At 41.4% G+C, this 14,332-nt stretch overlaps 1 protein-coding gene across 1 annotated transcript in view; it reads right to left on the minus strand.

Moving 5' to 3' along the window:
- Window positions 1-1,081: 1,081 nt before the first annotated feature.
- The window catches only part of LOC138742133 (beta/gamma crystallin domain-containing protein 2-like), a 70,533-nt gene continuing 57,282 nt past the window's right edge, over window positions 1,082-14,332 (minus strand). The window contains exons 15-21 of the mRNA XM_069896316.1: window positions 12,620-12,732; window positions 10,344-10,473; window positions 9,045-9,184; window positions 6,904-7,027; window positions 5,658-5,816; window positions 3,880-4,042; window positions 1,082-2,411 (exon numbers count right to left, since the gene is read on the minus strand). Coding sequence (XP_069752417.1) covers window positions 2,323-2,411; window positions 3,880-4,042; window positions 5,658-5,816; window positions 6,904-7,027; window positions 9,045-9,184; window positions 10,344-10,473; window positions 12,620-12,732 — 918 coding nt within the window. The 3' untranslated portion in view covers window positions 1,082-2,322. The remainder of the gene's footprint in view (window positions 2,412-3,879; window positions 4,043-5,657; window positions 5,817-6,903; window positions 7,028-9,044; window positions 9,185-10,343; window positions 10,474-12,619; window positions 12,733-14,332) is intronic.

Here is a 14,332-nt window from a genome sequence, read left to right on the forward strand (position 1 = left end):
TACAACATGATCTCTTCCTTGAATCTGGTATATAAAATAATAATTTGGGACCTGAGTAGGCCTCAGCAAAAAGTATCAACTTGGTCAGAGAGTCCAGAAATCGGAGAGTCAAATCCAAAACTCTGCCAAAGAAAACTTTAAAAAAAAAATTCATAGAGATCCTTATTGAGTGATACTTTCGACAGCATTAAAGTATTGTGGGTTTGAACCCCTTTGAAGAATCCAGGCCAATGCTTCCAGTGGTAGTGAAGGAAAGTTTCATTATCTGTAACACACCTTACTAGATGAGTTATTAAAAGAGAGGTCTCATCTGCTCTCATGAATGGACAAAAAACCTTTATGCCCTGAGGATAATAATTACTGATCAACCAACATCAGTAAGCACATGCCTTATTCAATGGATATTGTAGGACCTTGCTCTGCACACGTTTGATGTCAACTGTGTACGTTATGATAGATGTATTGGATCTTGATGATCTTATTGGATACTGAAGATACAGTTCAAATGCATTTCTTTGCTGAAAATAATACAGTGGCACCTATAGTGAGAGTGCTAGTGACCACTAGAGGGAGTTGGAGACTCATTTTATGGCAGCTTGGATTGGATTCAAGATGGATGCCTCCACACAGTTGTGTGTGTACATTAGCTAATAAAGTATAGTTGTCTTAAAAGAACCCAAGTTTCTTTATTACACAATAAAAAAACCATCATAGCATCCAGAGATGCTGCAGATCGGTGGATCTCTGGAAATATTCAATTCAACTCTCCTGGAAGCAGCTGCAGAGGGCAGGAAGTTAAGCTACTGATTAAACTCTGCCTTTGTGCTCACTTCACAAAAATGTAGGATGCCTGGATTTGGTGAACACACTGAAAAATGGATTTTCACCTTTTTTGCACAATGATTTCTGCCTTCTGTCCTGAAGGAGAACCTCCACACAGCCTTTTCCCAATTCATTGAACTGATTGAAGGAACAATATTCTCATTAATCAATGGGTATTCACAAGTTTTATTATGGAATTATCTATCTAAATTAAAAAAATATATTTTATATTGAACACCATATATAGTGCATCTTTTTTTTTAAACATGGAATTGTTTATTTGCTTATAACATTCATTTCCAACTATAAAACTCAATAAAAAGTAATACCATTTTTGTCCCTATTATACAATACAGACAGAATAGACACTGTTCATGCTTAGCATCTCAAAGCATATCTAAATGGGAATTTAAATAAATCCTGAACTTTAATAATCCTGCTAGCCCAAGTAAAGAGCAGGAGACGTCACACAGTGAGCCTTCCACATTCGCTGTTTCTTGACTGCCTACAATTTCAAAGGCACTAACTTTTAGAGGGGTACAGTTCCACAGGTTCTCCCTCCTACTGGGCTCCAACAGTCACCAGGCCACAGCACCAGGTGCTCTGACTCTTGGGGTGGGGTGGGGGTGGGGGGGTGCACAATTCTACCGGCACCGTCACCAGAATGCAGTCCTATTTTCTGAGTTAGAAACAAAAATTCCAAAGCTCACAATTTAGTGAAAAATACACCAGACCTACTCTGCTGTCAGCAGTAGTGGTGTCTAGTTACACCCTAAATTAGGTTTAAGCTCAGAGATGACCCCAGTAGGATAATGGAATGTGAACATAGTTTGGAGTTTAACAACTTCCCTTTCCAGTTGCTCACTGTGTAGCTATCTGGTCATTTACAAAGCTTCTATAAAAGAACTATCTAGTCTGACAAAACCATCCAATTGTGACCCCATATGCAAGGTTAGAAATACAGTGGAGTAACCACCCAATGGTACCAGTCCATTGTGAAATGGGATTTAATTATTTCATAATTTATTTCCAATAATCAATCACAACAACCAGATCAACTCACTGAACTGTCCAGGAAAGAGAACCTGTAACCTCCCCCTTCCTGCTTGACTTGATGCAGCTTTGAGCCAACAGAGCACCATACAGGTGAACCTGCCCAGTTATCCACAGATCAATAACCTCAAGTAATCAGTGGCTGAATTATTTCTCTTAAAGGGATCAATTAATTTTTTTAATGGTTCACCCTTTTTAATTGCAGAATATGAAAGACAAATATTGGTGGAAGTTATAAAAATAGACAATGATAAAGTATCACACTGATGTAATTATTTTTCAAAGATTGGTATCTGTTGGTGAATGGGGTTTACACTTTGCCCATCTCACACATATCCCTCAATTTCTGCCCATCTTTCTTTGTAAGACATAACAGAAATCTGGAAAGGTAGCTCAAGAGAAAGATAGTTCCTGTGTCAGAAGTCTAGCACTTTGGAGTTTGTGTTGTTACAGCATCTGAATCTCCCATTGTTGGACTGGATTCTGCTCTTCACATTTACAGATCATCGCAGAGTCCTTATCATAAGATTTCCCACCTAATGTAAAGGAGAAAGATAAAATGTAGTGAACAAATATTCAAGTGTATGGAGACTTCTTATCCCCTATTTTCTGAGGATACGAGCCCTTATCTTGAGGCCATTGCCACATCCACAGGCCACCCATCTCTAAGCGTTCTTGGCACAATTTATTGACAGCGCACATATTAAATGATTCGACACTGCAAGACCAAGGAGGGGTCTTTCCTTCCCTAGATTTGGGGAGGTTGGAGACAGGGGACCACAGAAGCCAGATGAATGCATAATTGAGAATCACACCTTTTCCTGCATGTAATCAGCAGAGGGAGGAAATTAATTGGTTGGTGTTCTCTTGGTAAAAAGATGGAGTGCACACGAGCTACAGACTGATGGATGGGAAGGCAGTTGTGTTTTAGGCTGCCTCATTTGGAATCAAAAGTTCTTCTTCACCATTCAAAAACAAATTTAAAAACTGCTTTAGTTTTATATGAATAAGATGTACAGTACAGCAAGTCTTTGAATAACTGTTTTGTTCAATGTCATTTCATTCTAACGTTGATTATAAAAAAAATTAAAAATAAAATGCCATGCCCAATTTGTTATTGTTTGGGTTTGAACCAGATGCTGGTAGGTTTCGTTTAACGTCATTTCACTTAAAGCCGAATATTCTAAGAATGTATCAACAACATTAAGTGAGGACCTGCTGTAATTCTCTTTTGAAGTAGAAAACAAAGGTGTAACACACAAAAGACCATAATGTGGGTCCCTATCAAGCTAGATGGTGAAGGGGAGAGTAAAACAGAAGCAATACTAATCATGAAGATAGCAGCTTTCCTGCCTTAGCTGAATATCACAGGCGATGAGAAGCCAGAACCCAGGAAGGAATAGGGGTTTTTAGAGTTGACAGGTAGCTAAAGACTGAATAACTTCTGAGGAAATTATAAGCTAATGAGAAGGTGAAACAGGCAGCATCAACAGAAGAAACTGTGTGTGTGAGGACAAGAGCAATACTTTGCATTTTTACAGCATCTTAAAATATCCTAAGCATTATGCATGTTGGAGGGAGCAAGCACAGGACTGATGGGAAGTGAGTGATAGGAAATGAGTCTTGGTTGAGTTTACATTACCGAGGGTTGAAGCTGAGAGGCCAACAGGGAAGGTGTGGAATAATGATCAATAACAAATAATAAAGGCATGATTTAGGGTTTAGACCAAGACAATGGTAGAGATGGATGAAATTAGCTTGACAATGATGCTGATGTATAGTTAGTAGCTTAACTTATGGATTAATATGGTTCTAATGAGGCTGGTGAGCAGTTGCTGGAAAGAGAAATGGTGTTGATGTCTAGACGTTGGAATTTGTAGCTCAAACTGAACACAACTGTTCTAGTCTTCGCAATATTTAGGAACACCAGTGGCAATGAGGAGACAGCTATTGTCTCGGCTGAAGGGGTGACATTCACAAACTGATGGTTTATGAAACACTCACCTTTGATGTCAAGAACAAATCCTTCATACAAGAGGCTTCGGATCGTGCCACTGAATTCAAATGTCCAGAAATGCTTTGGCACTCTTATCTCTGACCAGAGCACCACCCTGGAGCCAGTGTCACCTAGAGTGCCAATGGTCTGAAGGCTCATATCTGGGGCAAACTGTAAATCCAAATAGAAATCAAGTTGGATGACAAAACATTGATGAAAATCAGATGACATTCCTCTTTGCTAAAAAAAATACTTTTTCCATCATGTTGACTCTTTTTAGATTTGTGGTTCCCAAAGAACTCTTAATAAATTTGTCAATTGTATATCATTTGGATTATTTGACTATTAAAGTGATTTTATCAGCCAGATTGTAGCACCTGCGTTGAGTCAGAAAGTGCACTGATGTCCTTACAAGGAGAAGCAGCACGGCTATGGTATCAAGTACCAGGGAACTCCATCTTGTTTGATAACAAGATTCTCACAACTGCCCTTTTGATCAAATTTTCTATCCATGTTTCTACTAACTTTTTCATCCCATGGATTTCTAAAATTGTCCAAACAAGCTTAATGTATTGTACGCTATAAAATGTCTTTTGAAATTTTAAACATTCACATTGCCCTCATTCACCCTTTGGCAATCTAAGCTTCAAGTACCAATACATTTTTTGATTTGGATCAGGACCCTTTATTGAGACTTGATGAAGGACCCAACCATTTCTGCCCATGGGTGCTCTCTGACCTGTTGGGTTCCCCAAGTAGCTCAATGGTTGCCCAATATTCGAGCAGCTGCACTTTTTGATGTTTCTCAGATGTTTGGCTTTTTCTTTTAAAAAATCAGTTTTATTATTCCTATTATTATCTTGTCACTGATGTTGAAATAGTTAGACTTCAGTTGTTGCATTTATCTTGGCAGAAATAATTGCAAGATCAATCTTTCTCTTTAAAAAAAAATAACCTAAGCGAACTTCCAGCCCATAGTGCCAATCCTGTATCTAAAGGTTAGGTGGTCTGTGATTGGCCCTCGTGCAATTTCTACCCATTAGTCTTTCCATAATATTGAATGCATCACACTCACTTTCAAAGGTAGGTATTACTATAATTTCCAGCTGATGTGTAAGAAGCCACCAGTAGGTTCTCTTCTACCTTTGTCTCCATTATTTCCATTTCCACTTCCTGATGTGCTTTTTGTATTTTGTCTGCCATCTGATATTTGCCCTTTTTCTGCTTTGACTTCCCAGCTCCACCAACTCCTCTGGTTATGGCAGTCCACCTTTCCTCTCCTTGGAGTCCACTAGACACTTCCCAAATAATTTCCTCTTCCAATGCTGTTCCTTCCCCTTTGCTCTGGCTGTTTTTGCCTCCAATTCACCAGTTTTCTCAAATCGGTGAAATGGACTTGGCTTTCGAGAGGGTGGAGCTCGGTATTGATCAAAATGACAATGGTCTTTTCAATTGAATGGCCATTTTCTATCTCTATTCTTTCATTGGCTGTCCTAATGGTATAGAGCTGGAGATTGTGATCAAAGATTAGAAAGCCCTGAACATCTTAACAATATTTCTTCATGCCAAGTTAACCCACTCTCACTCCACCCCAGTATCTTGAAATCCTGAGCCTCATCAGCTTTAAGTATTCTACTGCCCACTGATACCCAACCGTTTGAGCACTTCATATTGAAAGGTCATGGCCTGATAATGAGATCCTCTTTAAGGAAAGAGTGCTATCCAAACCATCACTGAGCCACAGCAGATCTCCCGTGGATTAGGTGAAGCAATAAGAGGCCCTTACCTTGGGCTTCAACAGCCCTTCCTCATAGTACCAGAGTTGCTCCAGTTCCTTATTCTCAGGAGCAACAATGACCCGGCCAGATTTTACATCCTCCTGACTTCGAAGTACTGACAGCAGGCCATCCATCTCCTTGTTCTTGATTTTAAAAAACGCCACTTTCTGAAAGCACAAAAGATGTTTTGGTATTAGCACAGGACAATGAAAGAGTGAGTACATGTTCTCTCTTTGTAATTGCAAAAGAGGAATCAAATGAATAATGTGCAAGGGATATCGTAGAGCATTCCAGGTTCCTCAGACGTCATAAGCTGAAGGACCACCGTCTTCAGTGCAGAGGACCCAAGCCAGTCAGTTCCACCTGTAAGCTCGGCTGTAAGAGCTTGTGAATTATAGGAGAGAAGGAAAGACAAGGAATGTAGGGAGGTCTAAAGATTAGAAGTTGGAGAGCTTCACCAATTAAATGTCAGGTAATCCACAGTAAAGATTTTCTTGCTCCTTATTTGTCTTATTTGTAAGGAATAAAATATCCCGAAGGTTAAAGGTGAGCTTGAAGTAAGACAAAAATCTGCAGACATCGTGGTTGAATTAAAAACACAAAGCTGGAGAAACTCCGCAGGTCAAACAGTGTCCTTTATATAGCAAAGGTAAAAGTACTAGCTGACATTTTGGGCTTGAGCCCTTCATCAAGGTATGGAAAAAATGTCTGCAGGTGTCCAAACAAAAGAGGGGGGTGGTCACAAAGGCAGGAGGAGATAGAGGGAGAAGGGAGGGAGGGGACAGCAGCAATCAAGGGGAGGAAGGATGGCTAGGTGAAGGGAGGGGGGAGAACTGGAAAGGTGAAGTGTCTAGTGGACTCCAAGGAGAGGAAAGGTGGACTGCCATAACTAGAGGAGTTGGTGGAGCTGGGAAGTCAAAGCAGAAAAAGGGCAAATATCAGATGGCAGACAAAATACAAAAAAAAGAGGAACCAGGATAGCAGAAACCAGAAAAGTCAATGTTAATGCCATCTGGCTAAAGAGTGCTCAGTCAGAAAATATGTGTGTGGTCTTGGTGGGACAGTACAAATGAATGCGAAGAATGGCCAATTTTTTCAGCATAGTCCTGATAGGTGGCAAGGTAGGGACGAGAGTCCACTCTGGACCAGAATGGTGCTCAGGTTCACATCCGTGACAAGTGTACCACATTGAATTGGGTGGGATTGAGATTCAATCTCGGTAACTGATCTGCAAGCCCAAGGTCTCGCACTAACCTGTGTGATTGGCATCAAGGATCCAATCCTGATGAAGCTGCTGTACTTGGGCCAATTTGGAATCTCAATGGGTTCCAGGAGGATCTGCCGACCTCGGAAGTTGCTGTACTCGTAAATAACCCAGCTGCGGACAAAAAGAGAGGACAAGGCAGAGTCACAACTTAGCAAATAAAAACCAGGTTCCACAATGTTCTTTAACCTTTGATCTGATTTGAACTAGCATTGCCTGGATACATTTATCAGCACGTAACAACAAAGTAAGTAGATCTTAGTGCTAGAGTTTGCTTGCTCCACCTTGAGTCGGAGAGTTACTCCACATCACCTGCAAAGTCCAACACACAGCATAACCTCATGCTATTTAGTAGGGTAGGAATGCGGGTTAACCTATTGCCCAGAAATCCTTAAAATAGACATTCGTCTCCTGGCTGAAACTGCAAGCACTACAAAAGTCATTGGGTCATACTACATTGGTGACCTGGGGTCGAATCCACACGGTCTGCAAGTTTATACCCTTTCCACTCACCATGGGTTTTCTCATGGTGCCCTAGTTACTCCGACCTTTCAAAACTTAAAGGGGACATGGGTTAATTGGGTGTAACTGGATAGCATAGGTTTCATGGGCTGGAAGGCTAGAATTAAAAATAAAATTTGGGTTTGCATTTTGTGGGGAAAAATAAATATCTGTTTGACAGAACAGAAACTATCCAATCAGCGAAGCAAAAGACTGCTCATTTTTCTACTGGTTACAGGAAGACAACAAATGGGCAGGATGCTTAGCACAGCAGCTAGCACAGTGCCAGAAATCAGGGTTCAAATCCAGCGCTGTCTTTAAGCTGTTTTGTACATTCTCTCCACACCAGCGTGGATTTCCCTTGGATTCTTCACTTTCCTCCCACCCTTCAAAATGTACAGGTTTGTAGATTAATTGGGAGGCACAGACTCAGGAGCCAGAAGGTCCTGCTTCTGTGATGTATGCCTAAAATTTAACATTAAATTTATAAAAGATAATAATTTAACCTTTAAAATTTAAACATTTAATTTCAGTTTTTAAAATGACAGCACTGTGAAAGCAGAATGGCTGCAAGTAGGAAGTCACCTGACAATGCCCACTAAGAAAAAATGTCCCAGAAGTGTTGGTGTTTCTATGCAAGGCCCATCGAACCATTCATTTGATAAGTAGAAACAAATGCAGTACCCTCATGACAAGACATGTGCGTCTGTCATCAGTAAAGTGAAATGATTCCTTCTTGTACTGTGAAAAACGACCATGACGACCAAAATGCCTTGTGATTGCCCTGATCACTGTGCAGTCTGGGTCTGAGCTATTACTGCCTCTACTCGTGAAGCTGGAGAAGGTCCTCAGCTGGACTGCACCACAAACTTCATCCAATGCTTCAACATGGCTTGGGGACAAGTTGAACAAGAAAATTACGAACCTGCTTGTTCATTTATGATACTCTTTGAAGCTCAGTGCTGCAGGTAACCCATTCTAAAGTTATAAGATTACACATGCAAGATTGCAAAATTGGAAAAAGGGTGACTATTCTACATCACTCCTAACTAGGAATATGCTGGCAGGTTGCCGCAAATGACATTGTGCATATAATTTGCATCATGTAACAATCTTCCATTTATTGCTGGTCACTGGATTAACTTTATTGGGCGAAGTTACTGTAGTTGCAGAGTCAGGGTGGTCCCTTAGTCCACACTGACCATCATTCACTCATTTATACTAACCCCATTTCATTCTCCTCACAGACCAAGCAACGTTCTCCCCACCCCACTTTCTACCACTCATTGAAACACTAGGGATAATTTAGTGTCATCAATTAAGGCTGTACCTGTATTCTGCACATTTATGAACCAGCTAGGAAGCAGAGGTTTCCCAGGGAAACCCATTCAGTTACAGGAAGAACAGGCAAACACCACACAGACAGCACCAGGAGTCAAGCTTGCTCCTATTTCACTGGAGCTGTGAAGCAGTAACTCTACTAGCTGTGATAACCAAGAACATAATATTCATGACATGCAATCAGTTGAGTGGGAAGATTAACTTCTATACAGGAATTAGGATACATTTGCTGTGAAATTTCAAATTCAATGAAAGTGATACTGTTCAATAAATTTAGTTTCATGCTTACACTCCACCGACGACTTGCAGAGACAAAATCTGATTGTTGTAACCATCGGAGATCAGATTCATCACCTCAGTGTCCAATGCAATCTCCTTTCCTTCAAAATTCTCCAAACCATGCAAAGTGATTAACGGCTGGGAGAAGACCTGTTGAACACAGCCAGTGAATTTGCTGGTCAACCAATAAAGGAAATAGATAAGATAGATTGGCACAGTTTTTTTTCTAAAAGGAGAGAGCAAAGCTTTACAATGAGAGGAGAGTGATTTAAAGGTGCCCTGAGGGGCAACTTTTCTGCACAGAGGGTGGTTCAAGTTCATTATCATCTGACTATATATCTACAAACTAACAAAACAGTATTTCTCCAGACCACTGAGAATACACATACATAGTATATAGTAATAACATATATACATCAAGACAGAATTAAAATTAAAAAATATATTTGGGAAGATTTATTCTGTTACAGGACACTGTTCAATCTCACAGCCTTGTGGGAAGAAGCTATTCCCAGTCTGACAGTCCTGATTTTGATGCTCCTGTGTCCCCTTCTTGATAGTAGTGGGTCAGTGTGTTCCTGAGGTGAGTGCTAGAGGAAGTGGTAGAGGCATGAACAATTACAACATTAAAGAAAGCATTTCGGTAAGGACACAGAAGAAATGCTCTGAGAGATATGGGCCAAATGCAGGCAAATGAGACAAGTTCAGTAATAAACCTTGGTCAGCATAAACGAGATTTCCACAGAAGCCAAGTGAACACTCCAGTGATCCAGGAATGGACATGATGGGCAAGTGCTGTAAAAACTCTACGACTCAATGAAACAGGAGAAATAAAGTTGTCCAGCAGAGGGGGGGGGGGGGTGGTGGTGGGGGAGGAGGGGCAGTCTTTATTGCATATATTGTCTGGCTTCCTCTGGGAGAGAAGGGTCATATTTAAAATTAATCCTCAGTGAAACCCAGAAAGGTGCAGACACTGTGATTGTAATCAAAGCACAGAAATGCTGGAGGAACTCGGCCAGTCTTGCAGCGACCATAGGATGTTAAAATATTACCAATGTTTCTACCTTGAGCCCTTCCTCAAGTTGTGAGTGAAAAAAGTTGTGACTGAATTAAAGGTTGTGGAAAGAAAGGGGGACGAATGGGAGGGGGAGGAGTACAGACCAACAGACAAAAGGTGTTAATTGGATATGATAAGAAGAAAGGTGAGAAGTGGCCCTCAGCCTATAAATGCCATTTGCTAACACAAGATCATTCACCTCGACTACAGTATTTGGTTTTGCACAACAGGGCCCAAATTTTGGATACTTACATGTGGTATGGCTTTGACACATCGGATGTGAGTGGTCATTCTGCAGCCCATTGACTGGAGGTCTGGATACTCTCCTTCACTAACTACAAAGACCCTTCCATTATAATCCTGGCCTTCATATAGCGCCCAACTGAAAGATAAATCCATTTGTATCAGTGTACGTAATATCAGAGTATCATCGCAGACTAAATTATATACAATATTCTACTGGGAAGGTGACAATTTAAGCATAATTGATCCATGCTAATGTTCATCTTCCATGAGAACATTTTGGGCCAAATGTCCACTTGTGCTCCTATATCTTATTCTTCTTCTTTTCTTCGGCTTGGCTTCGTGGACGAAGATTTATGGAGGGGGTAAAAAGTCCACGTCACCTGCAGGCTCGTTTGTGGCTGACAAGTCCGATGCGGGACAGGCAGACATGGTTGCAGGGGAAAATTGGTTGGTTGGGGTTGGGTTTTTCCTCCTTTGTCTTTTGTCAGTGAGGTGGGCTCTGCGGTCTTCTTCCAAGGAGGTTCCTGCCCGCCGAACTGTGAGGCACCAAGATGCATGGTTTGAGGCGATATCAGCCCACTGGCGGTGGTCAATGGGGCAGGCACCAAGAGATTTCTTTAGGCAGTCCTTGTGCCTCTTCTTTGGTGCACCTCTATCACGGTGGCCAGTGGAGAGCTCGCCATAGAACACGATCTTGGGAAGGCGATGGTCCTCCATTCTGGAGACATGACCTACCCAGCGCAGTTGGATCTTCAGCAGCGTGGATTCGATGCTGTCGGCCTCTGCCATCTCGAGTACTTCGATGTTAAATAGCAGAAATGCAGTCAGAGCCAGTCAAGTGATGCAGTTCTATTTAATTCAGTTGAGAACAGTGCTCTGTATGAGGGGATGATGAGTGCTTCATCCCATCAGAATTGATCAGCAAACTCCAAGACCTGGCAGTTGACATTCCACTGTGTAACTGGATCATGAATTTCCTCACCTCCACACCACAATCAGTGAAGATTGGTAAGAACTTCTCCTCAGTACAGGAGCACCACAGGGCTGTGTACTGAGCCCCTTGCTCTACTCACTTTACACTTAAGACTGTGTGGCATGGTACGGCAATTACACCATCAACAAATTTGCCGACGATACCATGGTAGTGGGTTGTATAAAGAACACAAGAAATAGGAGGAGTCAGCCATCTGGCCCTTTGAGCCTGTTCTGCCATTCAATAAGATCACTGACATATCTCCACCTATCTGCCTTTTCCCCATATCTGTTAATTCCTTGTTTATGTAACTGAACCTTAAATATGGTTTATGAAGTAGCCTCAACAGCTTCCCTGGGCAGAGAATTCCATAGATTCACTACTCTCTGGGGAAAAACAGTTTTTCCTCATCTCTGTCTTCAATCTACTCCCCTGAATCTTGAGGCTGTGTCCTCTAGTCTAGTCTCACCTACCAATGAAAACAATTTTCCTACCTCTATCTTATCTATCCCTTTCATAATTTTATACATTTCTATAAGATCTCCTCTCATTCTTCTGAATTCAAGTGACTATAATCCCAAGTAATTTAGTCTCTCCTCTTAGGACAACCCCCCTCATCTCTGGGATCAACTTGGTGAACCTCAGGCCGTCCAATTACACCCAAAGTAATCTACAAACCCTGTATGTTTTTGTAGGGTGGGCAGAAACTGGGGCATCCAAGGGAAAACCATGCAAAAATAGGGAGAAAGTACAAACTCCTCACGGACAGTACCAGATACTGACTGCAGAGTACAATACTTTAGGCTTCTAGTAGGAGGAGGCATTGAACAGAAATGCTGATAGTTATCTATGTGAGGTAACTGGGCTAAAACTATTGCTAGATTTGTCATTTGAGCTTCCAGTGACTAATGAGGGAGCAGAGTCTACAGCGAGCCACATCTCCTAAATCAAAGAGGCATCCTAAAATCATTGCTTAAACACAAGCATCCCAAAGGTTTAAAGGCAAACACAACTGTAGCCAGATTCTTGTTTAAAAAAAATTGTGATAGAGCAAAATCTGATCCACAGCACCTACCATTTACTCTGTATTGACTGGTCAATTTATGATAACCAGTTTATTACCATACATATTGCCCATATGCGTGAAATTCTTACTTGCTGCAACTAAACAGGTATTTATAAAGAAAAATTATTACAGTAAGATCATTGAATTAAATCAAACAAGTCAAAAGCTAGTCCTGGATAATCCAGATTTATTAGAGGGAACGTTTCCATGGACATCGCATGCACTGACCTCTAATCCACTTACCTGCCACTTAGGACTCTGCACGACTGAAGTTTAAAGTCTTTTGGGATCCCCATCTTCTTTTCTTCGATTACATAGCAGAGCCCATTGAAGTCGTACTCAGAAAAGATCTGGATCTAAGTGGGGCAAGGAAAGAATGGGCAACTTGGTTTAATTGCACGTGGATCAAAAGAAGCAACAGGAAGCAAAAGCAAATTTGCATTGGACATCAGCAAAATGGGAGCAAAGTGAACTGGAAAACATTCAGCAACTTTGTTTCATACCTTCATCTTGATTTCTATAAACGATGGCCTTAAATAGAATTGTAGAGAGAGCGGAAGAAAAAAAAATGACACCTTTTCAATGCCTCTCCTCAAAACTCTTCCAGATGTTTTACAGTTCATGCAGACTCTTAAAGGACACCTCTGTTCTACTGCAGGAACACAGCAGACAATGTGTGTTCTGCAACCCCCACAGACAGGCTGATGTTGACCAGATGATTAATTTCTAGCAAGTTAGTGGAGGGAATAATATTTGACTTCTTATTCCATCTAACCATAAAGGTATCTGTAGATTCTGCCTTAATCACTAATTCTGGAAGTGAACCCCTTAATTTCAAAGTTCCTGGTAATGAAAACATTTCTTTGGACCTCAAACGTTTCTTTTATTGTCATGTGATAATAAATTGAAAATGTAGCATACGTGATATACTTTAACTATTGCCTGTCGAAAGGCAGTTAAAGAGCTGCCATTAGTATTGCCCAGTTTCCCTTACAGTAAGAGAGAAAAAGAAGCAAGAAACTCCCTTCAAAGGTCACTGAGGGCCCATGGATTCTCCTCCAGCCTCTGCATCTATTCAATTCATTAACAACCCGAACTCCAAGCCTCCAACCCCAACAGGAATCCTTCAGCAGCTGAGGTCTTTGTGAAGTCTTTCTTGCCCTCAGCACCCTCTCAAATCCCAGCTTGGATACCTTGTTCCCATGAGCTAATGTCCAGCAGTCCTGCAGCCGATGTGAGTACCCCAATCACAAGTCACCAACACCCCAGAGCCTGTGTGGGTCCCTTAGCCTTTAGGCCCCCCCTCAGCCACTATGGTCACCGTCCTGTAGGGTTATCTCTCGTGCTTCTTCTCAATTTGAGGGGGGGGGGTGGTTTGGTGGTGGTGGTGGTAGTTTCTAGTGCCCTGTGTTGGTGTGCTGCACCCTGGAGTCTGCAATCTCTTGTGGCCACTGCCAAGCACAGGCACCACCATCTTGGGCACAGACCTCATGGTTGCAGGAATTTACTTAAAAGCACTGTTGGCTCCTTTAACAGGCCATTTAAAGCCTGCACCGAACCACCGGCGTTAGGTCCAGGCAGTTGAAACCATCAGAGCAGCAATGTGTCCCCGCTCTTCTGGGTCCACACCAGAAGCAGGCCCACCAAAAGAAAAATCATCAGTTCTCTGTTTAAGTCAACAGTTAAAATCAATGGACAAATTATTTATTCTTGATCCCATAGCTAATGAAACATTTCCCCTTCTAACTTCATCCTAGCCAAAGTTGAAATATTACTACTTTATATTATAATTTCGATGCCTTGATTGATTAATTGATACTTGAAGTTCATGGATGATGCAGCTAGGAAGCAGGAAATTGAATTAATTGGACAACTTTTTGGGTGAGTCAGCACAGGATATTTAGTTGAATAGTTCTTTTGATTCCAGGGAGTTTCAGGTTTTGGGATTTTACTGAG

Source organism: Narcine bancroftii, chromosome 8 (assembly GCF_036971445.1).
Source record: "Narcine bancroftii isolate sNarBan1 chromosome 8, sNarBan1.hap1, whole genome shotgun sequence".
Lineage (NCBI taxonomy): Eukaryota > Metazoa > Chordata > Chondrichthyes > Torpediniformes > Narcinidae > Narcine > Narcine bancroftii.